Consider the following 26955-nt stretch of genomic DNA (forward strand, 5'->3'; position numbering starts at 1 on the left):
CGTGGGCTCTAGAGTGCAGGCTCAGTAGTTGTGGCACATGGGCTCAGTAGTTGAGGCACGTGGGCTCTAGAGTGCAGGCTCAGTAGTTGTGGCACGTGGGTTCAGTAGTTGTGGCGCGTGGGCTCTAGAGCACAGGCTGAGTAGTTGTGGCACGTCAGTTCAGTAGTTGTGGTGCGTGGGCTCTAGAGCGCAGGCTCAGTAGTTGTGGCACATGGGTTCAGTAGTTGTGGCACGTGGGCTCTAGAGAGCAGGCTCAGTAGTTGTGGCACGTGGGTTCAGTAGTGGCTCACGGGCTCTAGAGTGCAGGCTCAGTAGTTGTGGCGCATGGGCTCAGTAGTTGTGACACACGGGCTTAGTTGCTCCGTGGCACGTGGGATCTTCCCGCACCGGGGCTGGAACCCGTGTTCCCTGCACTGGCAGGTGGATGCTTATCCACTGCACCCCCAGGGCAGCCCAGCTCCACCTGTTGAAGACATGTTTGTAAACCACCACACCCCACACTCCGGCCACCTAAATGCAAACTACCTTCAGTCCTCCCACACCACCCCAAAGTCTCATTCATTTACAGCATCAGCTTAAAGTCCAGGATCTCACCACTTAAAGTAACTCAGGGATGACGCTCCTCATGCACAGTTTCTCTCAACCTTAAGATCTGTGAACCACAGAGACAAGTTCTTTACCCAGCACACACTCATGCAACACTATAAAATGGTGAGACATGCAAAGGATAGTTGCTATAGACCCTCCACTCCAAAAGGGGAAAATCAGGAGGTTTAGAGGTGTTACTAGTAACTAGCAAATCTGAAATCCATTGGGCACATGTTAGCAGTTCCTTGATTAGAACTCAGAATACAGGAATGATTCTCCACAGCTCTTGGTTCTACCCTCTGAGTCATCCCTCCTTTTCCATGAAAGGGAGCCCATATTTGCGGCTGAGTAGTTTCTACAGACTGCTTCATGCCCCTACAACTTTTGAGGCCCAAAAGCTTCTTTTCATTTTGTTCTATCCATTCCTTTCAATCCTGCTGGTGTTTATGCTAATACAATTCTCTTAAAAACTTTGCAGATCATAACAGCACTGATGACTACGAATGTGGCGTTAGTGTACAGAACATTGTCAATGATTAAACGGTAACAAAGTTTAAGAAAAAACAAACAAAAAAACTTTGTAGGTCTTTTGTGAATCTTATTAGGTTTCAAACCATTAGGCAGAAGCCTTACCCACAAATCTCTGAGAAAAGCCCTTTTCTGCAAAGGCTGCTGAGGAACAGCACTCTTAAGCTACCTAGAAGCCCTCATTGTTTGTGGTTCTTTGAGGCACTGCCTTAAATCTCTTGAGGTCATAACACAGATATTATAGTCATATCTTGGCTTCATTTTAAGACTATACTTTTCTGATTGTGCCCTGGAGTTAATCTTTGCCAGAAAGCCATCTCTAATTTTAGCATCATTTGCCATTGGAGGGGCTGGGAATTTTCAAACCCAACAATTCCTGGCTCCTTTATATTTAACAGTCCTTCCTTTAAGGCACTCCCCTTGCATTTTACTATAAGCAGCAAGAAGCAGCCATGCAGCACTTCTAACACTTTGTCTGGAAATTTCCTTAGCTCTATCACCCAGTTTATTAAATATATTTTCTACTTTGCATATTACTGTAGGTGACCGTGTTGCTATTTTTTTTTTTTTTTTTTTTTTTTGCCACAGCATAGCAAGGATCTCCTTTCCTCTAGTTTCCAATAACATTTTCCTCATTCTCCTTAAAGTCTTTACTGGTAACCTCACAGGTTATCAAGCTTCTAATAACAGTCTTCACAAGGATCTTCAGTCTTCCACTATCTCAAGGTCTTTCCAACTTCCTCCCACTAATCAGTTCCAAAGCCACTCCCACATTTTTAAGTTTTCATTATGGCAACAGCCTACTTCCAGGTACCAAAATCTGTATTAGTTATCTATTGCTACATAATACATTAACCTAAAACTTAGGTTAGCTTTAAAACAACAATGAACATTTATTATCTCATTCATTTCCTCTGGGTCAGGAATCCAGGAACCCCATGGCTGGGCAATTCGGGTTCAGGGTTTCTTATGAGGTTCAATGAGATGACTGCAACCCAATAATATCTATCTATCTTTCATTCTTTCACCCTTTACTTTTTTTTTGCCCACTACTTTACACTAACTTAACCCCAAACTCTCCACCAATTTTATAACTCTCCTCTCAGTACACTTAAACACATCAGGTACAGTAGTCTATTAATTCCTTCTTCTTGAAAAACTATATTCAGGAGTCTCTGACTTGCTCTAATATGGACTGGGCTGCTATTTAGACCTGCTGCACAGCTGTCATCTTGAATCTCCCCTTTGTACTCCTCACATTTTCTCTCTCTCTCTCTCTCTCTCTCTCTCATTGGGTTCCCTGCTTCCTGAGCCCTATGATTTTCCAATTTCTTGCTTTATTCCTTCATCTTGGTAGGGAACATCTTCCAATAGCTTTCTAAGAAAGACAGTATGGGCGATGAAATTTTTGAAACCTTGGTTATTTCAGTATGTCTTTATTCTTCCCTTAGAGTGAGTTAATTGTTTGGCTAGGTATATAATTCTAGCTTGGCAACTGTTGTCCTGAGTAATTTTAAAGACATTTTTCCATTGTATTATGGCTTCCAGAGTTGCTGTTGAGTAATGTAACTCCAGTCTAATCCTTGAAACTTCATATAAAACCTACTTCTTTCCCCTTCACTCCCAATCTCAAAGACTCTAAGATTTTCTTTTTGTCCTAAAATTTCTCAGTGATGTTACTCAGTATGGGACTGTTTTCATCCATTATGCTAGACATTTGGTGAGCCCTTTTATTCTGTAAAATCTTCTTAATTTATTTCTTTAATGACTTCCTTCCCTCTGTTTTCTCTTTCTGGAGTTCCTAAAGTTGAACCTTATTTTTCTTCTGTCTTACACCTCCCCTTTTTGAGCTTTTGTTTTACTTTCTGGGATATTTCCTCAACTTTATTAATAAATCCTTTTATTTAATTGGCTTTTTAATTTGTTTAATTTGAAAGAGCTGTTGTTACTGTTCTTGTTCTGTAAACTTTTTTAAAGTATCCTATTCTTGTTGATTGAGTTCAGTATCTTTTATCTCTCTAAAAATATTAGTAATTTTGGGAAATGTACTTCTCCCCACAAGCCTTCCTCCAATTGGATTTTTGTCTTTTTTTTTTTTAAGTCTCAGTCTTTCATATTAAATGCTTTCCTCAAATGTCTATAATCCTTGGCTGTCTGCTCATATTTAAGAGCGGTCACTAAAAGGATGATTGGAAGTCTCTGCATATGGATGGGGCCTGTCAAGTGTGGTTTTCTCTATAGAGTAATCCAACTGAGCCATGTTCTTTTGAAACTCCAGAAATCTGGTCTTTCCTTTTTGATTTATCACTTTCCCAGAGAAGCTCTTTCAATCTCTTACCTGAATGGTAAAGGCCTGGTTGCCAGCATCCTGGGAACTGAGTAGGGAATAAAGGCTGGGATGCTCAATTAAAAAAAATTTTTTTTAATTAAATTTTTTTTTTTTTTACTTTTTGGCCACACTGTGTGGCATGTGGGATCTTAGTTCCCCAACCGGGGGTTGAACCCACGCCCTCTGCAATGGAAGCATGGAGTCCCAACCATTGGACCACCAGGGAAGTCCCTGGGATGCTCGATTTTTAATAAATAAACTTTCATTAACCTTTTGCTTTCAGAACATTCCACACTCTCAACTATGCCTGATATCTCCCAGTTCAGAGACTCTCTGACCCTTTCACCCCCCTTTTGAGACTAAATGACCAGTCTTTTGCCAGGATGAGGGGAAAGCAGACACTGGACTTAGGGAGATGATCTAGGGTCTAACTGCTTCTGAAACAGGCTTACAATGAATCCTCCTGTTGTTAGTTCTTTGTCTCTACTTCCAGAGGCACCTGGTGCTATCAATTACATATATTTGGGGGCTTGGTGACATAAGCCAGGTTACTTTTTGGCTTATCTCATACTAGCTAAGAATTTCTTTCTTGGTCTTCTAAAGTTAGTTACTATTATCCAACTGCTTTCCAGTTTCTGAAGTTTTCTTCTTAGTTCTTCTATCCTGTTCTCTTTGTCCTTGTGGCTATATGCTCTTCAAAATGCACTTTACCATCTTTTTAATGGGGTTTCAAATTGTGATCCTCAGACCAATACCAGTCCACAAAAAGTTTTGTTACCAGCCCATGATGAGAGAAGGAACTTGTGCCAGAATGCAAACTGAGTCACTAAAGACAACATTTAGTTTAACTGACTTTTGTTTTTAATAGCAAGACCTTTTCAGTAAAGGAAGCAGTGCATTGATTTACATTCTGGGGTAAGCTCCTTAGGTCATCATGGACAACTGAAAGACCAGTTTGCGTGCATGTATTAATACTGGTCTTGAGCTTTCCTCCTTTTCGCTAACAAAATTTATCTTGCCTATATTGCATCCACCTATAGCCCAGCTTCCAGCCTACTGAAGTCATTTTCATGGTTATAGGCAATTAGAGGTCAGCAGAAACTACAGCAATAGAAGGGGTCTGGCTAGATTTTCAGAAGTTAAAGAATATCCTAGTCCTCTCTCTGGCTTGGGTTGAAGGTGGAAGGACGAGAGATGATATGCACATCTTCAGAGTCTTAAGATTTTTTTTTTCTACTTTTTTTTTTTGGCCACACCTCACGGCTTGTGGGATCCCAGCTCCCCTACCAGGGATGGAACCCGTGCCCTGGGCAGTGAAAGTGTGGCATCCTAACCACTGGACCACCCTTTTTCTACTTCTAAAAGTTAATCTATTAATTCAACTAGAGCATCTAAAATCACATAACTTAGTTTACAAATATTACTTTTCCACATTTACATTTCATGAAACAATTTTGTTCAAATATGCATCTTTGACATAGTGCCTTGTCATTATTAGAAACACCATTTGAGGCATTAAAATTGTTTTTAATAGCATATAAGCATTGCAGTAAATAAACTCTTTTAATGAGAGTGTCTGTTTCCTAAGTTTCTAAATATCCAAGCTTCATCCACAACCAAGTATCATTAGAATTTTCTTCTAGAAATGGAGGAACTACAGGACTATCCCTATGTTATTCACACATAGCATTCTATTCCAAATTGAATTCACTACTGCTGTTAGTCTTTTGTTTGTAGTTTGTACTTTCCAGTGGTTTCTGTTAGTTTGTTGATTTGTTTCTGCGTGCCTGAGAAATGTGGTAAAAAATGATAATACAATTAAGAGTAGAAATAAAAATAGAAATGAAGATAAAGTGGAAAAAAAGAAGTCCTAGAAATCCCATTCTTGTGAAGCAAACAGTAAATGATGCTTAAGAGTTTAATGCTATACAACATAGTCATAGCTCTGAGAGATATGAGTAAATTATTTGATCTCTCTAAACTTGTTTCCTTATCAATAAAATACAGATAAGAATAGTACCTGACTCTTGGGGTTGTAGACAGCGTTAAATAAGAAAACCACATAAAGTATATAACACAATTCCAGTCCCACAGTAAGTGCTCAATAAAAGCATTTGACAAAGGTACATACAGACTTTCAAGAATGAAACTACAGTGAGAACAACTGTGACAGCATCAATCAATTTGCAAGATCTTTCATTCATCTTGAAATGTTGGAACCTCAGAATTATACAATCACTGCAAAATTGAGATAAAGGGAAAAAAATTCTACTAAATTAAAGTTCACAACAAACAAAATGTGTCTCCTTCTGAAGCAATGATGTAAAATAAGGCTTGGATCTTCTATGGCAATTTAATCAAAAGTGAAGAGGGAACAAGATAGAAAGAGGGAAGAGTCTAGAAAGCCAAGCACATGCCGAGAGCAGGACACATGCTCAGAAAAGACATGACAAGAACCTAAGCTTTAATCTCTCTCTGATCTTTAGGCTCAGTATCAGCAGGGTGTGAATGCTAGGGTGGAGTTGTAAATGGCCTGGCCAAGCATTAGAGGAAGGCCCAACACAGAGCCAATCTGCGAAGACCGAGAGAGGTTTTTTCCCTTGTCTTTCTTTGGTTCTTTTTTTGCTCTAGGCATTTAAGAACATCTTATCAAAACATGAGCTGACCACAAGCTTAAGGAACAGACTGCAGAGAGCATATACAACAAAGAATAAGTCTTTAAAAATAGTTTGGAAAAGTCACTAAATAAGCAAATACAAAGCACACAAAGGAACAAGAACAAACCCAGAGAAGGAAGAATCTGATTACCAAAGTTACCACATTATACTATTCAAAATGTCCAGTTTTCAACAAAAAAATTGAGGTATGCAAAGAAAAAAGAAAGTACAGCTCATTCCCATGAAAAAAAGAAATTGGGCTTCCCTGGTGGCGCAGTGGTTGAGAGTCTGCCTACCGATGCAGGGGATGTGTGTTCGTGCCCCAGTCCGGGAAGATCCCCCACGCCGTGGAGCCTGCGCATCCAGAGCCTGTGCTCCGCAACGGGAGAGGCCACAACAGTGAGAGGCCCGCATACCACAAAAAAAAAAAAAAAAGAAAGAAATTAACAGAAACTGTCACTGGAAAAACATTGGACTTACTAGACAATGACTTTAAATCAACAGCCTTAAAAATGATCAAAGAAATAAAGAAAATCATAGACTAAGAACTAAAGGGAACCAGGAGAACGATGACTGAACCAAAAGAGACTATCAATAAACAGATAGAAATTATAACATGAAACCAAATAAAAATTCTAGACCTGAAAAGTACAATAACTTTAATGAAAAATTCACTAGAGGGTCATATACCTGATAAGGGACTTGTATCCAAATATATAAACTATTCTATATGAATAGCTAACAAGCACTTGTAAAGATGTTCAGCATCACTGGTCATTAGGAAAAGGCAAATCAAAACCACAATGAGACACCAATTCTCATCCTTACCAAGATCACTATAATTTTTTTTAAAAAGTGGAAAATGTTGACAAGAATGTGAAGATATTGGAACTCTTGTACGTTGCTGGTTGGAATATAAAATGGTGCAGCTGCTGTGGAAAACAGTTTAGCAAATCTATAAAAAGTTAACCACAGAATTAGCATGTCCCAACAATGCCACTCCTGTGTCTATACCCCAAAGAATTGAAAACAGGTTTTCAAGCAAATGCTTGTACACAAATGTTCATAACAGCATTATTTGCAATAGCCAAAAGGTAGAAACAACCCAAATGTCCATCAACAGATGGATGAATAAACAAAATGTTGTATATCCATACAATGGAATATTATATTCAGCCATAAAAAGAAATGATATACTGATACACACTATAACATGAATGGACCTTGAAAACATGCTAAGTGAAAGAAGTCAGACATAAAGGTCACGTACTGTATGATTCCATTTATATGAAAAATCTACTATAGATAAACCCACAGAAACACGCAGCAGAATAGTGGTTGCCAGGGGGTGGGTGGGAATGGAGAGTGACTTCTTAATGTGCATAAGGTCTCCTCTGAGAGTGTGAAAATGTCTTAGAACAAGATAGTGGTGATGGTTGCACAACTCTGTGAATGTACTAAATGTCACCACAGTATACACTTTACAATGGTTATTTTTTTTTTTTTTTTTTTTGCGGTACCGGGGCCTCTCACTGTTGGGGCCTCTCCCGTTGCAGAGCACAGGCTCCGGACGCGCAGGCTCAGCGGCCATGGCTCACGGGCCCAGCCGCTCCGCGGCATGTGGGATCTTCCCGGACCGGGGAACGAACCTGTGTCCCCTGCATCGGCAGGCAGACTCTCAACCACTGCGCCACCAGGGAAGCCCTACAATGGTTAATTTTTATGTTATGTGAATTCCACCTCAATTTTTTTAAAAAATGAAGAGGCCTTTCTCTGCAAGATAGACTTTCAACCACCCAAACCAAAATATCTATTCATATGTTCTTTTATTTTTAAAAGAGAAACCAGAAACACCTGTTCCACAAAATAGAAAGTATTTTATCTTAGAGTAAAATAAATTGTTCACTTTTAGAAGTAACAATGTTATTTTGGGACATTTTATGCCCCAATTTTTACAGTAGGCATACATGTGATCTTGTCTTGGGCATTTGATCTGTGGGTTAGAAAATGAACCTAAACTAGAGACGGGTCAGGCCCAAAAGCCAAAGTTTTTTCTCCATTCCTTTTCCAGGCCACCTACCTCTTTAACATTCAGGACTGCTCTATTCAGCTATTCTAAAGGGTTAACATGATCTGGAAGCAATGAAAAGGTCCTTTAACACCAAAGACTTGATTATGTGTAGGGCTAGTGGGGGAGGTGGAGTATACCCTGTGAATTTTAAGTATTTCCACCCTGACTTGAAATTTAAATGTATTTTAACATTCTGTCTGTAAGTATTCTGGTTAAGTGATGTTTTCTGTGTGCTGCAGTCCTCAACAGAGTGGAACCCTTTTTGATGCCTGTAAGATTCCTGACAACATGAATATAACTTACTACCTTCTCACGAAGTTGTGGGATGTGAGAAACAGTTCAAGTCCTGGCTCTACTGCTTGTTAGCTGGGTGACCTTTAATATCAAGTCACTTACCCTCTCAGCTGCAGTTTCCTCAACTGTAAAATGGAGATGATAACCAGACAAAGTTGATGGGAGAGGCTAATATAACACGATGCCAAAGGACTGTACAAATGTTAGTGCTTTATGCACAGTAGGTGTTAATATTTGTAACTTATGTAATGATCTTGTGGGTATAAGGCTAATCTTACCCTGCACTGATTGAATTAAATCAGGCTCCTTAGTGAGGAAATTATGTCTCAGGGAACAAACTGAATCCTTGATATACTAGAAGGTCTGTAATAACTATGTTATAATAGAGGTGTGTTGTATTTACTGCAAAATGCTACTAATGAAATATGCTAAATGAGAAGATAGTTAATCGTTCCTTTTCCAGAAGACAAATGAATTCTCTTCCACTATTTGAGTTTCTTCAGTAAGCCACATCTTTCAGTGCTTGCAACATTCCCTGAAAATGTGAAAAAGTTAATGCATCCCAGCAGATGAGCAGTTTATTTCTTTTCCCTGGCAGGAATATTAATTACTATTATTATCAGCTCAGTAAGTCTTTGACTTCATAGGGAGTATGCGCAGCTGGCTTTGGGAAGGAAAATGCACACTGGGTCAGTGTTGCTGTGGAGAAATCAGTCAGGATTATCCACTGCTTTCCTGCCTAATAAAGGAAGCCAGTGGCTGTTGAAAAGGTATAATTTTAGGACCCTAGAAGAGGCAGCCACGTTACCTAAAATGCCTACCATTAGAATTATTTCCTCTGGGTTTAATAGAGTCTTTAGAAAGGTCCTACTAAAATGTAGATGTTGCCAAATATTACAGTAGCACAGATGTCCTTAAAAATTGGTTCATGATCATGGTCAATTCCAAGGGAACAGAATCCTGGATCACAGACAAGAAGGAAGAAGAAGGAAGAAAGTTCTAGCTTTTGGGAGGCCAGGAACAGGTATGCTACTTGGGAGCCTGAGATGTCAAAAGAGTCTTGGGTATACCAGAGAGCTTGGATCAGTGGGAAATGAGGCAACAGTCATCCAAGGCCATATGCTACGCTTCCTTAACCAGGACTCTGCATCCATTTAAATCACAATTTGCAGTTATAACAGGTGATAGAAATACCAATACAAAAAGTATTTTTACGACTTCCCTGGTGGCGCAGTGGTTAAGAATCCGCCTGCCAATGCAGGGGACACGGGTTCGAGCCCTGGTCCGGGAAGATCCAACATGCCGTGGAGCAGCTAAGCCCGTGCGCCACAACTACTGGACCTGTGCTCTAGAGCCCACGAGCCACAACTACTGAGCCTGTGTGCCACAACTACTGAAGCCCACGTGCCTAGAGCCTGTACTCCAGAACAAGAGAAGCCACTGCAATGAGAAGCCTGTGCACCGAAACGAAGAGTAGGCCCCGCTCGCCGCAACTAGAGAAAGCCCGCACGCAGCAATGAAGACCCAACGCCACCAGAAATAAGTAAATTAAAAATTTATAAAAAAAAAATTTTTTTTTAACTCAAGAAGTGTTTATTAAGCATCTATCAAGTAAGGACTGGTATCAAGTGATGGAGTATGTGACCTTTATCCTATAGGACCGTTTGCCTCTTAAGGAATCTCTTCTCCCCACCCTTTCCCTGCTACCATCCCTTCTCTGAACAAGAAATGCAGTTAACAAGAACTTCACTTCCAGGTTTTTTATGCCTACTTCCCTCTCCCTTAAGAAATCACTAGCAAGTTAGAAATGGTCAAAAGTTTATCAGAAGATATCAATAAAAGGTATACGGATAGATAACAGGTATGAAAAATTTACAAACCAGATTATCACAAGTGGATAATTAACCTCCTATGGAGAGGAGTTGTGAACAGTAGCTATTAAATAATAATTAAATACTGCCAAACTATAAGTTTGGTGCTCTACGATAGGCTTTCAAACTCAAGTTAGGTGAACAGGGAAGTGTCTTAACCAGGAAGAATGAATTGCAGAGGAGTGGTTTTCATTTCGGCTTTAAAATCGTTTGCTTTCTTCTCATCAGAACAGACCCCTCCCCGCTTAAAATGTATTTATATCTGAGAAGGCCATAATACTGGGAATGGAAGAATTCCTGACTAGAAAGAAAAATTATTTTCTAGATTTCAATTTCATGTTAATGTGACTTTTTAAAATTATGTTGTGTTTTGGAATTGTAAACAACTTTTAGCAAGAGGAGTAGAAATAAGGACAAATGAACCTCCAGGGAATACCAAGCAGGCAGTTCAGAACGAGATCAGCTGTTTGCACAGATGTGAGGAGACATAACTTTGGGTCTTTAGGGCTTCTACCAGCAGGTGTATTTGCTTGGTTTTAATACAGTACATGAATACAGGAATCTAGAGATAGAGTTGTGAGTCTATCGTGGCCTTCCTCTAAATTTTATTATATACTTCCCAAATTATTTCATGTAAATGTATTCATAAAACCTAGGAAAATCCTTTTTTTCTAGTAGAAATCAAAGAATCATTTATCCTCAGCTCAAATTGAGAGCATTTATACATTTAATATTTCAGGCCTAGTAACAATCAGACTTTCCTCTTTTGTACATTCAAGCCTTCATTCCTTCAACACACAAAGCCACTCTCAGATTGATTATAAGCATAGGTCACAGTTTTATTTCAAACAAAGAGGCTTTCTGAAAAGCCCAATTCAAAGATTCTATCTTGGCAGAGACATTTCATGGGGAAAAATGGTTAGACAACTATTGTTAGACTGGATTTTAAAAAAGAAGGAGATGACTATCTAGTTAAGGACAATTAGCCTTTTTGCATTATTGGTTAAAGTTCTTAGACTAGTTTCAAGACTAATAGTCAATTGAGTGGAGGGGCAATTTCCTAGGAGGGGCTTTTAAGCTCATTAAAGTCTATCAAAAAATTGCTCAAGTATTTTATCAATAATGCTAAACTATGTTTGGTGACAGATGTTGACTAGACTTGTGGTGATCATTTCGCAGCATATACAAATATCAAATCATTATATTATACAGCTGAAACTAATATAATATGGTACGTCAATTATACCTCAGTAAAAAAGTATAGGTTTAAATGCTTCTATTAGAAAAAGAAGAAATGTGTAAAATCAGTGATTTATGATTCCACTTTAAGAAAATAAGCAGACAGAAAGAAAGAAAAAATAGAAATAAGAGCCAAAATCAAAGAACAGAAACAAGACAAGAGAGACACACACACATACAGTTCCACATCAGCAATAACTGTCAGGAAGAAAATCATTACTGAATGATAAAACCAGTGGGTGAAAGTTTGATAAGGAACAAGATATTTATGTGATCTTAAAGTGTCTCCCCGCAAATTACTTACTAATCATGAAGGAAAAAAATAGCCTTTATAGGAAAAAAACTGGTGGGTCCCAACTTAACTAAATGATCAAACATCACCAATACTGGGACAAACTGGTAACATGTACCCCTGATATGATGCAGTGAAAAAGACACAACATCACTTCTGTAAAATTTCTACCCCAAATGCATAATTTGTATGTAATCATGAGGAAAGATCAAAAAAACACAAACTGACATTCTATAAAATTCTATAAAATAGAATAGAGGGACATTCTGTAAAATAACTGGACTGTAGTCTTCTTCAAAAATATCCAAGTCAAGAGTGACCAAAAAAAAAAAAAAATTACCTGTTCCAAATTAAGGGAAATTTCGGAGACATGGTAACTAAATTTAATGTAATTATCAACTGGATCTTGGACCAGGAAAAAATAACTAGCTATGAAGCACACTGTTGGGATAACTGACAAAGTCTGAGTATGGACTGGTGATATTATATATATGTGTGTGTGTATATATATATATATATATATATATATATATGTGTGTGTGTGTGTGTGTGTGTATAAAATAACATTGATATAATGTTATTATATATATATCAACTTATAAATTTTCTGACTTTAAGAACTGTACTATGGTTACATAAGAAAACGCCTTTTTTCTTAGGAATAAACTCTAATTTATTTAGGAGTAAGGGGCCGTAATGTCTCCAACTTGCATACAGTTCAGAAAAATGTGTGTTTCTGGATAGATACACAAATATCTATACAGAGAAAATAATAAAGAAAAGGGGGCAAAATATAAACAATTGGTGAATCTGGGTAAAGGTTATATGGCAGATCCCTGAATTAGCCTGCAACATTTCTATCTAATCATTTGAAATTCTGTCAAAATAAAAAGTTGTCCACCACATTAATTAATCAATTAAAAATAGGAGTTTGGGGCTGGATAGGACATGCCAACCAGAGGATAAACCTAGTAAAGTGAGAAAACTATAAAGGTTTTGGTATAACTGGAACACAGTGTGACTCATGCAGGATTCCAGCAGAAAATAAGATCGCATCCTGAATTGAGAAAACTAGAGAAAAAAATTAATAAATGGATTATTTACAAAGGTATGGAAAGCTCCATTACCATTCTGGGCCAAAAGACAGAGAGGGCTCTGTGAAAAGGGCCTGCTAACAGGAGCCAAGATTTTTAGTTGGAGCCAAGTTGATGACTCCAAAGGGAGGGATCTGGGGCATAAACACTTTCCTCCATTCTCTAATCTCCTGCCTATGTTGCCCATTAGTTAAACCCAACTAGAAACCTGAGGTCAAGGAAGCCTGTTGTACAGTACAGACAGGTCAGCTTCCAGGGGACAAACAGGAGTAAAAAAAGATATCCAGAGAGCAAGTGGATGGGATGTGAGGGGGTGAGGGAGGACAGTAAGAGAATGCAAAAGTGAGAACAAGAGAATGAGAATGAACATGATGTTGCATAAATATGAAGATGAGAACTTCAACATTAGATAACATGCTGCATTTTAATTGCCTGTAAGGCAGCCAAGTGGAAGTGTCCAGCAGGCAGCCATATACCCAGGACTTGAGGCTTAGGAACTAGATCTTTGTTTATGGATGAGACTGCCCAAGCAGCACAAATAGAGTGATAATCAAAGACGAGAGAAACCCAAGCTAAGAGATATGTGTAGTCAACACTTAACATTCTTTCACCATTCATCTACTTTTTCATCCTGTGCATCTGTTTTTCTCTCCATCACTCCACTGAAAGTGCACTTAATAAGGCTGCCAAATCCAACAGAGACTCTTTAGTCCTTATCTTTTTCATCCTCTTCTAAAGCATTACTTATTAAACACTTTCTCCTTCAAATATCTCTCATTGCATTTTTTTCTAATACCACTTTTTTTCTGTCTCTCCTTCTCTGCCTCACTGGCTCTCTCTGCCTGTGGACATTCTCCCTCTGTCTTGCATTCCTGCAAGCACTCCACCCCCAGTGTTGATGTTCCCTATGGCTCTAGCCTTAGCCCTCAGTAAAAACTATGGAGGCCAGTAGGCAGTAGAAGGCATATATATATATATTTATATTTATATATTTATTTATATTTATATATTTATATATTTATATATATATATATTTTTTTCAGTATGCGGGCCTCTCACTGTTGTGGCCTCTCCCATTGCGGAGCACAGGCTCTGGACGCGCAGTGTCAGCGGCCATGGCTCGCAGGCCCAGCCGCTCTGTGGCATGTGGGATCTTCCCGGACCGGGGCACGAACCCGTGTCCCCTACATCGGCAGGCGGACTCTCAACCACTGTGCCACCAGGGAAGCCCTAGAAGACATATTTAAAGCTCATGCACACACAAAAACCTGTTCATCAAAAACCCTATATCCAGGGCTTCCCTGGTGGTGTAGTGGTTAAGAATCTGCCTGCCAATACAGGGGACACAGGTTCGAGCCCTGGTCCAGAAATATCCCACATGCCACAGAGCAACTAAGCCCGTGCACCACAACTACTGAGCCTGTGCTCTAGAGCCCGCGAGCCACAACTACTGAAGCCCATGTGCCTAGAGCCCGTGCTCCACAACAAGAGAAGCCACCACAGTGAGAAGCCCGTGCAATGCAACAAAGAGTAGCCCCCGCTCGCCGCAACTAGGGAAAGCCCACACACAGCAATGAAGATCCAATGTAGCCAAAAATAAATAAATAAATCTATAAAAACAAACAAACAAAAAACTCTATATCCAGCAAAACTATCCTCCAAGAATGAGGAGAAATAAAGATATTCTCAAATAAACATAAGTCAAGAGAATTCAATGCTAGTAGACTTCCCATACAAGAAATGCTAGAGGATGTTCTTCAGACTGAAATGAAATGACACTAGACAGAGAAGAAATCACAATGGAAATTAGAAAATATTTAATACAAATATAATATAAAACAAAACTTTCCAAAACTCATGAAATGCAGCTAAAGCAGGGCTTAGTAGGAAATTTATAGCTCTAAAATACCTATATTGAAAAAGAAGAAAGATCTCAAATCAATAGCCTGTATGTCCACCTTAAGAAACTAGAAAAAGAAGAGTAAGCTAAACCCAAAACAAGCAAAAGAAAGGAAATAGCAGATACTAAAGCAGTTATAAAAGAAATAGAGAATAGAAAAACAATAAGAAAATCAATAAAATCAAAACTTGGGTCTTTGAGAAGATCAACAAAATTAGCAAACCTTTAGCTAGACTGACCAAGAAATAAACAGATAAGATTCAATTGTTAAAATTAAAAATGAAAGAGGAGGGTATTACTAGAGACCTTACAGAAATAAAAAGAATTATAAGAAAAAATATGAGCAACTGTGTGTTAACAAACTTGATAACCTAAATGAAATGAAGAAATTCCTAGAAAGACTACAGAAACTGACTCAAGAAGAAATAGAAGGGCTTCCCTGGTGGCGCAGTGGTTGAGAGTCCGCCTTCCAATTCAGGGGACACGGGTTCGTGCCCCGGTCCGGGAAGATCCCACATGCTGCGGAGCGGCTGGGCCCGTGAGCCATGGCTGCTGAGCCTGCACGTCCGGAGCCTGTGGCCCGCAATGGGAGAGGCCACAACAGTGAGAGGCCCGCGTACTACAAAAAAAAAAAAAGAAGAAATAGAAAATCTGAATAAACCTATAATAAGTAAAGAGATTGAATCAGTGATTTTAAAACGTCCACAAAGAAAAGCCCAGGACTAGATGGCTTTACTGCTGAATTGTATCAAATTTTTAAAAAAGAATTACAACCAATCCTTCACAAACTCTTCAAAAAAGTACAAAAGAAAGCAACACTTCTTAGTTTATTCTATGAGGCCAGCATACTCCAAAACCAGAAAAAGAAATCACAAGAAAACTACAGACCAATATCCCTTATGAATACAGATGTGAATTTCCTCAACAATATTTATTAAACTGAATCTAGCAACACATAATAAGAATTATACACCATGATCAATTGAGATTTATCCCACAGATGCAAGATTGTTTCAACACACAAAAATCAGTCAATACACCATATTAATAAAGGACAAAAACTACATGATCATCTCAATAAATGCAGGAAAAGCACTCGACAAACTGATAGTCTTTCATGATGAAAACACTCAAAAAGGAGTACAAAGGAACTTCCTCAACCTGATAAAGAACATCTATGAAAAACCCACAACTAATATCGTGCCTAATGGTAAAAGATTGAAAGGTTCTGCTCTTACCACTTATATTCAGCATTGTACTGGAGATTGTAGCCAGGGAAATTAAGCAAGAAAAATAAATAAAAGGTATAAAAATTGGAAAGGAAGAAGCAAAATTATTTGCAGATGACATGACCCTGTATATACAAAATCCTAGAGAACCCACAAATAAACCATCAGGGCTAATAAACAGATTCAGTAAGGTTGTAGGATAAATATACAAAATATATACAACACATAGAAGATAAATATATGAAAATTACCTGTATTTCTATACACTAGCATTGAATAATCCATAAATGAAATTGAGGAGACAATTCCATTTACGATGGCATCAAGAAGAATAAAATACTTGGGAGTAAATTCAACTAAAGAAGTGTAAGATTTGGACACTAAATTACAAAACATTGTTGAAGAAAATTAAAGAAGACCTAAATAAATAAAAGACATCCCATGTTCATTGGTTGGAAAATTTAATATTGTTAAATGGCAATACTTCTCACACTGATCTATAGATTCAATGCAATCCCTATCAAAAATCCAGGGTTTTCTTGTTTGCTTTTTTATTTTTGCAGGAATTGACAAGCTGATCCTAAAATTCATATGGAAATGCAAGGGACCCAGAATGGCCAAAATGATTTTGAAAAAGAAGAACAAAATTGGAGGACTCACAGTCCCAATTTCAAAATTTTCTACACAGATACATACAGTAATCAAAACTGTGTGGTAGTGGCTTAACGACAGACATAAAGATAACTTATTTTGAACAAAGGTACCAATACAATTCAATGAAGAAAGAATAGTCTCTTCAATGTATTATAGTGGGATAACTGAATATCCACATACAGAAAAATAATAATAATAAAGTTGGATCTCTTCTTTACACTCAAAATACACAAAAGTTAACTCAAAATGGACCAAAGACCTAAAGGGAAAAGCTTAAACTACAAACTCTTAGAAGAAAACATAGTTGTAAATCTTTGTGACCTCTTAGGCAATAATTTCTTGCATATGACGCCAAAACCACAAGCAACTAAAGAAAATAGATTAAATTCATTAAAATTTAAAAATTTGTGCTTCAAAAGATACAACCAGTGAAAAGACAGCCCACAGAATGAAGAAAATAGTTGTAAATCATACATCTGATAAGTCTCTAGTATTCAGAAAATATACAGAACTCTTACAACTCAACAATAAAAAGGAAACACGTGGGCCTGAATAGACACCAAGGATATAAATAGATATTTCTCCAAAGACATACAAATGGCCAATAAGCACATGGAAAGATGTTCAATGTAATTAGTCATTACAGAAATGCAAATCAAAATCACAGTGAGATACCACTTTGCACCCACCATGATAGCCATCATCAAAAAGATGAATAATGACAAGTGTTGGTGAGGATTTCGAGAAATTGGGACCCTCATACATTGCTGTTGGGAATGTAGAATGCTGCAACCACTGTGAAAAATAGTTTCTCAAAATGTTAAACATGGACTTACCATATGATCCAGCAACTCCACTCCTAGGTATATACCCAGGAGAAGTGAAAACGTGTTCATACAAAAACTCCTCTGTACACAATTGTTCAGAGAAACAATATCATAACACACCAAAAGTAGAAACAACTCACATGTCCATCATCTGATGAATGGATAAACAACAATGTGGTATATCTATACAATGGAATATTATTTGGCCCAGAAAGGAATGAAGTACTGATTCAGGCTACAACATGGATAAACCTTGAAAACAATATACTAAGAGAAAAGAAGGCAACATACCGTTTGATTCCATTCATATGAAATGTCAGAAGAGGCAATTCCATGGACCTCCTTTACAGAAGGTAAATTAGTGTTTTCCAGGGGCTGGAAGGAGGTAACAAGGAGTGCCTGCTAATGAGTACGGGGTTTACTTTGGGGTGATAAAAATGTTCTGGAATTAGATAGTGGGAATGATTACACAAATTCATGAATATATGAAGACCCACTGAACTGTACACTTTTAAAGGGTGAATTTTATGGTATGCGAATTATATCTCAAAAAAAGAAGCGGGGGGATCTCCTACACCCCTGAATCCTAGTCTTCATTGGTGGAGACAACTAATGTTACTTGTTTCTTGGCTACCATTCGTGAAATAGACTTTATACATACAAACATATATTTGTGTGTCTATAGATCCCTTAGTAGAAACAGAAGTATGAGCATAGCAAATACACTGTCCTAGACTTTGTTTCCCCCCCTTCATGATATAACTTCAAGATCATTCCTCTTTTTTTAATTAATTTTTTTATTGAAGTATAGTTGATTTACAATGTTGTGTTACTTTCTGCTGTACAGCAAAGTGAGTCAGTTATACATATACATATATCCATTCTTTTTAGATTCTATTCCCATATAGGCCATTACAGAGTATTGAATAGAGTTCCCTGCACTACACAGTAGGTTCTTATTATTTTATATATACTAGTATGTATATGTCAATCCCAATCTCCCAGTTTATCCCTTCCCCCTCTTTCTCCCTTGATAACCATAAGTTTGTTTTCTACATCTGTGACTCAATTTCTGTTTTGTAAATAGGTTCATTTGTACCATTGTTTTAGATTCCACATATAAGTGATATCATATGCTATTTGAATTAACTTTAGTAAATTCCATATGACAGTTATTACACTGCATTTTCTCAATTACAAGATCATGTCTTTTTTTCTTATTAATCAATTTTTTATTGGAGTACAGTTGATTTACAATGTTGTTTTAGTTTCTGCTGTACGAGATCATTCCTCCTTATAATATAACTTGGTGATTATTTCATTACAGCATATGCAAGTATCCTTCATTCCTTTTTATTTTTGGATATGCTATAATTTAGTTTGATAGTCTTTTGCTGCTACAATAGTGTTGCAATTAACTTCCTTGATGTATTTCCATTACATGCATATGGGTGGGATACTTTCTAGAAGTAAAATTTCTGGTTGAAAATATGTTCTTATTTTGATAGATGGATTTATTATTGATTATTGATTTAATGTCTCTCTTACTAGATTATGAGCTTCTTAAGGAGAGGGAACATTTCTTTTTTTTTCCCCAAAATTTGTTCATTTATCACTGTATACTATTCCATTACAAAAATATATCATATTCTTATTCATTGTACTTTTAAAAAATTATAGTTAATTTACAATGTTAGATTCATTTCAGGTATACAACATAGTGATTCGATATATTTCTATACATTACAAATGAATCACCACAATAAGTCTAGTAACCATCTGTCATCATACAAAGTTGTTTTTTGTTTTTTTTTTTTTGCGTTAGGCGGGCCTCTCACTGTTGTGGCCTCTCCCATTGCGGAGCACAGGCTCCGGACGCGCAGGCTCAGCGGCCATGGCTCACGGGCCTAGCCACTCCGCGGCATGTGGGATCTTCACAGACCGGGGCACGAACCCGTGTCCGCTGCATCGGCAGGCGGACTCTCAACCGCTGCGCCACCAGGGAAGCCCCAAAGTTTTTTTTTTTTGGCTGCTTCTGCACTGGGACTTGGAGCAAGCGAGTTTTTGCACCTGCCCTTTAAGGATGGAGTCTCAGTTTCCAGCCTCTAGCTCTCCTAAACATAACACCCACTGGTTTTCAAAGCCAGGTATTTTGGGTGCTTGCCTTCCCAGTGCAGGCCCACCAGGCTGGTGAACTCAGTGTGGGACTTGGACCCCTTGATCCTCAGGGAGGACCTCCACAGTTGTGATTTTCCTCCTGCTTATGGGTCACCATGCCAGGAACGTGGGTCTTGACAGTCCACGTCTCCACCCTGCTACCTGTCAAGTTGTGGTTCTTTCTTTATATCTTTAGTTATGGAAAAAATCTTTTCTGCTAGCCATCGGGTCATTCTCAGAGATAGTTGGCCTGTAAGTAGCTGTAACTTAGGTGTGACAGGAGCTGAGCTCAGGATCTTCCTACTCTGCCATCTTGATCTTTCTCTATCCCCATTTCTGTTTTGTTGACCAATCTAGCAATCTAGATTTTAGCACATTGCTTGACATAGTGCTTTACTTATTTGTAGACAGACAAGCCTGTGTGCTTTACTGTACAAAGTGTCAAATAGAAATTCAAAGCTACATCATTAAAAAGCAAACAACAATCTAGTTTATAGAGATGGTAATTGTTTGGGGGGGTTGGTTGGTTTTTGTTTGTTTCTTTTCTTTTCATCCAGTTGTTTGTTTTTTATGTTTTCCTTTTAAACTCCAGTATATTTTCAAAAATTGTGCGGGTCAACTGCAATGCCTCATTTTAAGAAATATAGAATCCTTAATTTCATCTGAAGACATCAGCATGTTTTATTAAATAAACGCCTGCTTCTTATATTTGAGTATTCTGCATTTCAGTTACTTAAAAAAAACAAGGGAAGATGGGGGTTGATTTGCAGCTTTAAGAGACCTAATAGCGGCACCTGCTGGAGAAAATGTCAGAATAAGCTTTGAAGCCATTAAATCTTAAAAATTTTAGATCAGTTTGTTTCTGTTAATCAGGAAGAAATTTGTTATTTTACCATAGGAGTGCTTGTAATATGTAAATATAATTAAGTTTACAAGAGGTTCTTTGACGTTCTGCAAAATTAGAGATAAAAGTGTTTTTTCCTTTTTCAGGATAAAGTCATTTTGGGAACCGATTACCCCTTTCCACTAGGTGAGCTGGAACCTGGGAAACTGATAGAATCCATGGAAGAATTTGATGCAGAAACAAAGGTATGTGCCTTTTACTTCATGATCTTCTTCCTGAATTTTCCTGCTCTAATTGTGTTTGATTTCAGAGCACTTTGCTATGTGATAGCAAAGAACAGAGAAATCGTTACACTTAATATTCCTAGAACTGTTACTTGATCTCCAGAAATAGCTGACCTATTAAAGGGCAAAGGAAAGTTAAAATGCTGAAAGTCAATCTAGTACAACTAAATTCATAAAGCCAAGAAAGAAAATGGTAAAGAAGCACATTATAATAATATATTTAGATTTGCATGTTAGATGAATGAGAGAAATGTCTAAATTTTTCCTTTAATGTTTCTGGTACAAATCTACCAATCTCAAAAGTTGTAATGATTCTAGTTATTTGGATATTGAGACTAAAGTCTTGATTAACAGAACTCAAGGATCCAGAACCCTCAAGTAACTGGATTTTTTTTTTTCTTTTAGCATTTGACTTTTAGAGTGGCTAAATGTGCCTTAATGCTGCCACTACCATTCTGCCCCTGAGGCTCCTGAACGAAAATGAGGTTAAAATGAGACGCAGTGTCCCCAGATTTCCCCTCTTTTGCCATCCCCTTCCCATCCCACACCCACCCCCAACAAAACAAGTTTTTCCTAAGACTTCACTGCCAATTACTACCAGGGGACAGGGATGGCCAAAAATGAAAACATGGGGATATATAAATTCTTAACAAATCTTACAAAAGTTTTAGTCATAGTCCTTTTATATAAGTCTTGGCTTTCTTCTAAACTAGAATCCAAAATTTCTCTTCAACTCTAATTCTCTGCTTTAATTTTTAAGGATATATTAGCTCATCACATCTTCTCAGTAGGCTTGAAGTACATGAACAGATGCCAACAAGGGTCCTTTTTCTTTTTTTTAGATTTATTTTTTATTTTAGGCTGCGTAGGATCTTAGTTGTGGCACTAAGGATCTTGACTGAGGCATATGGGATCGTTCGTTGCGGTACACGAGCTCTTCCTTGTGTGTACAGGGCTTTTCTCTAGTTGTGGCGCACAGGCTCCAGGGCGTGTGGGCTTTGCAGTTGTGGCACAAAGGTTCCACAGAACGTGGGCTCTGTAGTTTGTGGCACGCAGGCTCCCTAGTTGAGGCGCGTGAGCTCAGTAGTTGCGGTGCGTGGGTTTAATTGCCCCATGGCATGTGGGATCTTAGTTGCTTGACCAGGGATCGAACCTGCGTCCCCTGCATTGTAAGGCGGATTCTTTACCACTAGACCGCCAGGGGAGTCCCAAGGGTCCATTTTGACATATACTAGTTGCAAGTTATTGACTGGGAGACCTCAGACTGCTTTAAACAGGAAGTTTCTCCTTTGGCACTTACCCACCTTAAGGCACTAAAAGTCTTGAATTGTTAAATATATACTTATTAAAGTAGTAAGCAATACTACGTTTTTTAACTTTTTATATCAAAGGTTTTATATCAAAGGTTGAGAAATGAAAAACTTTCTATAACATTAACCAAAATTAAACTGAAACCAGATTACCCCAAGAATCCTGATTAAGATTTTAATGGAATAATAATAATTATTATTACATGCCTTTTGTTATTTAATTTTATGTGCTTATCACTTTCAAGTTTTCAGAAAATCTCGAATAAAAATTTTATATTGTCACAAATTCATGACATTCTGTATAAGGTTACTCATTATAACACTGTTTGTAATAAAACTAAAAACAATCTACAGGAGAATAAATAAATAATAACATATCCATACAATGGATTCTATACAGCCATAAAAAAATATTAAGAATCGATTTCTAAGATATATTAAGTTAAGCAAGGTGCAAAAACTGCATATAGTATACTTCCATTTGTGTATGGTATACTATCCATTTGTGAAAAAAAATTATAAACCTACATATAAATGCATAAAATATTTCTGGAGGAAGGACAAGAAACTGATAACTCTGGAAAGAAAAAATAGTGGTTGGGTAGCACTAGTGAAAGGAAATGTACATTTTTATACCTTTTGAATTTTGAGCCACATGAAGGTAAAATTTCACTAAAAAGTTTTAAATGAAATAAATAAATCCAGTTGATGAGCACAACCAGCCTGGGAGATAGGCAAATGCATTCCACCATGTAGATGCAGAGGAGAAAAACAAGACTTGGGGGTTGAGTGATTTGCCAAAAGGGATATAACTGCTGGATTACAGCACATGGACCCAACCCCAAATCTCCAGACTCCAGGATCAGGTTTCCATCCAACACACCAAAATGTATCTCCTTCAAAGGATACTCAGTACCAACCTATTTTATTATCTTTATTTATTTATTTTTATTTGGCTGCATTGGGTCTTCGTTGCTGCGTGCTGGCTTTCTCTAGTGGCAGCGAGTGGGGGATACTCTTCGTTGCGGTGTGCGGGCTTCTCATTGCAGTGGCTTCTCTTGTTGTGGCTCACAGGCTCCAGGGCACAGGCTCAGTAGTTGTGGCGCACGAGCTCAGTAGTTGTGGCTCGTGGGCTCTAGAGCACAGGCTCAGTAGTTGTGGTGCATGGGCTTAGTTGCTCCGCGGCATGTGGGATCCCCCCGGACCAGGGCTCGAATCCACATCTCCTGCACTGCCAGGCAGATTCCCAGCCACTGCGACACCAGGGAAGCCCCCCAACCTATTTTTTTTAAATAAATTTATTTATTTATTTTTGGCTGCCTTGGGTCTTGGTTGCTACATGCGGGCTTTCTCTAGTTGTGGTGAGCAGGGGCTACTCTTTGTTGTGGTGCGCAGGTTTCTCATTGCAGTGGCTTCTCTTGTTGCAGAGCACGGGTTCTAGGCACACGGGCTTCAGTTGTTGTGGCACGTGGGCTCAGTAGTTGTGGCACACAGTCTTAGTTGCTCTGCAGCATGTGGGATCTTCCCGGACCAGGGCTCAAACCCGTGTCCCCTGCATTGGCAGGCGGATTCTTAACCACTGCACCACCAGGGAAGCCCCACCCAACCTATTTTAAAAAGCAAATAGTTTCTCACAGCAGCAACAGTCATTTCTGAATCTTCCTTTAGAGGAGGATGGCCCAAGTGTGAATCTGGGAAGAACCCTGAATAAGAGGTCCCTGCCTCAAATTACCCACTCTGCAAGGCTGTGTGAGAACCCTGAAGTGGTCATGATATATAGATACACATTAATGGTACGGATATTACACGACACCATACATGTTTCCTTCCACCCTCAATTACATACCTGCCTTTTGCAAGCGGGATATATATCAATTAGGGTATCACAAAATTACCCCTCAAAACACAGGAGTTCTTTCTGTGGAGATGACCTAATCTATAGCTGGGGAGAGAGTGAAAAAAAACTTGGCAGTCTTTTTCTCATGTGAAATTTATAAATGTACATACTTGTACGATTTTCTGAGACTCTTCATCTGTATCACGTTTCTTGCTCCAAAAGAGCTTACTTTTTATTCAGGGCCATGTGAAAGGACAACACATATACCGAGAAGGTGGTAGGTGGCTAGATGACTTCTGGGCACTCTTTCCAACTGTCTTATCTTACAGACCTAAAACTCACTGGAGGGTCCTGTAAAAAGAAAGTCATTTTCCTAAGAGGGTTTTCCCTGTTGTAATTCTCCTCCCCTCCTCCCACAACCAAGTTTCAAACTTAGATTTCAAATAGAGGACAAAGGGGGAACTGAAGGCAGTTAGTTAAAAGGTACAAACTTGCAGTTACAAGATAAATAAGTACTAGGGTTGTAATGTACAACATGATAAATATAATTAATGCTGCTATATGTTATATATGAAAGTTATTAAGAAACTAAATTAAATCCTAAGAGTTCTCATCCCAAGGAAAAAAATATTTTTTTCTGTTTCTTTAATGTATCTATACGAGATGATGGATGTTCACTAAACTTATTGTGATCATTTCATGATGTACATAAGTCAAATCATTATGTTGTACACCTTAAACTTATACAGTGTTCTATATCAATTATATCTCAATAAAACTGGAAGAAAAAAAAGAACTTCATTCCTTTTGGGGCCTGAATATTCCATTTATGTATATACCACATTTAAAAATCTATTCATCTGTTGATGTATGCTTAGGTTGTTTCCATCTTTTGGCTGCTGTGAACATTCACACACAAGTATCTGAGTCCCTGTTTTTAATTCTTTCGGCTGTATAACTAGGAGTAGAATTGTTGGGTCATATCGTAATTCTGTTTCTAATATATTTAAACTTATCATTCTATTATGTTGTATAAAAAGCATTCACAGAAATCTTTCACTAGGAACTGTTATTATAAAAATAAGCATAAAACAAATATACATTTTATACGTTACTTATAACATAAATACATATTTACATGTTTCAAAATTCAAAAAAATCCATTTTTTGTCCATGATTGTCAACATATTTGAGAAGTAGGGAAAATAATAAAAGCACAAATATACCACACACCATTTATATTTTTGCTTTTAAAAGACTGTTCAAAACAAATATATGAATATAATTTGAAAAACAGTGAGGTGAAACATGGGTCAAGAGATTCATTGTTTAACCTGCTAATATTTTTCTCTCACACTGGGGAATTGAGTTTTTAAAAACCTGATGAAGACACTTACTAAGTACTTTAAAACAACCATTAAATAATGCTTTAAAATAAAATCTTTTCTTTTTCAGGATAAACTCAAAGCTGGCAATGCTCTAAAATTTTTGGGTCTTGAGAGAAAACAATTTGAATGACTGAATTTACTACAAAGGCAAATTTCAAGAAGATATTTTATTTTTGTTTTTAAATATGTATCACTTATGTATCACTAAAATCCTATTTTGAACACTTTTATCTAGAAATAGAATATATATCCTAAATTGTTCATAACAAAAATGACTCGTGCTTTTATTCAGAAAAGCGGTACATTATTTCATGTGCAAATCAAAAATAATTTTCCCAGTGCCTTTTAAATTAATGTCAGAAATAAAAAGCAAAATGTCATTAATGATTTATATGGAAAAAATAACAGATTCATCCCAGAGCGTTCAGGTAGGTTCTACTTTGAGCAAAAAATGTTCATAGGGCCCAAATAAACTGTTTTTATTCACTTTAACACCTTCCATTAGCCCAGAAGTGGGCTGGGAGTGCTTTAGGCTCCAAAAAAATAAATGATATACATATCCCATAACATCTAGGAGCTTATAGCCCAATTAAGGAGGCAAGACACATGTTCATGGAATAATAACTAAGCAATAAAACATGTGTGTCACAGAAGTTTCAGTAAGAAAAATTCATTTGGATTCAAACTTTGGGCAGATCTTCACAGAAGCTGGAACTTGGGCTGAGTCTATACGGATGGATAAGGCATGTTTAGGTTTGGAAGATAGGAAATAGATAGGAAGGCAAAACTATGGGAACATAGTTCCCATATGAATGAGAACTTATCTATTCTGGAGAAAAGTTTCAGTATGTAATTTACTTTTACGGAAGCTCTTTTAATTTAAAATACACAGCAGAATGTTTAAAGAAGGCTGTAGAGACTGAGCAGGGCAATACCAGGGTAGCCTTGTTCTACTCACTTCATTTCTGGTCATCCCACCTGGACTGCTGAAAATGAACTTGGTCCTGGGAAGGGTGATGAACGTCTGTGGTTCATGTTCCTCTGGCTGAATTCTAAAATCAAATATAATTTTTCTAAATTACCCTCTTGCTTCAGTTTCATTCATACTTCTTTTCCCTTCCATTAGTCCAGAAAATCAAGTTGAGTACTGGCATGTGATTTGTACTGATTTAATTTTTGCTAAACTACACCCATCCCGTTATTTTTTCTTCATTTATTTAGTCTATAACTCCATCTCTTTCTTGCTACTCCTGTTGCTTTCTAGGACTTTACCCACCCACCACTCTGTTACTCCAATCTGCCTAAAAAGAAAAACAAAAGTGTGCAAAACAGCAACATGAAGCATGTGTTATTATTCTTTTCCTTCCCCATTCTTTGGGGAAAATATCTGTTCCTTTTCAAATAATATATATTTGAGCACTGTTAACACAGTGTTTAATGATTGTGTTATTATGAAAAGTAACTTGATCATCTCATTCAGTATCATAGATCTATAGATACATAGTTTAAATAGATACCGGGTATATTCATAGTCACAGAGTATTTATATGATGTGCCAGTAC

General features: G+C 37.7%; 1 protein-coding gene across 2 annotated transcripts in view; it reads left to right on the plus strand.

Moving 5' to 3' along the window:
* The window catches only part of ACMSD (aminocarboxymuconate semialdehyde decarboxylase), a 63177-nt gene extending 37512 nt beyond the window's left edge, over positions 1 to 25665 (plus strand). Inside the window, exons 9-10 of one of the 2 annotated variants that reach the window (XM_065880795.1) lie at positions 20721 to 20819; positions 25461 to 25665. In XM_065880795.1, coding sequence (XP_065736867.1) covers positions 20721 to 20819; positions 25461 to 25523 — 162 coding nt within the window. In that variant the 3' untranslated portion in view covers positions 25524 to 25665. The remainder of the gene's footprint in view (positions 1 to 20720; positions 20820 to 25460) is intronic. The other variant, XM_065880796.1, reaches the window with a different exon arrangement.
* The last annotated feature ends 1290 nt before the right edge of the window (positions 25666 to 26955 follow it).

This window comes from Phocoena phocoena, chromosome 7, assembly GCF_963924675.1.
Source record: "Phocoena phocoena chromosome 7, mPhoPho1.1, whole genome shotgun sequence".
Classification (NCBI taxonomy): domain Eukaryota; kingdom Metazoa; phylum Chordata; class Mammalia; order Artiodactyla; family Phocoenidae; genus Phocoena; species Phocoena phocoena.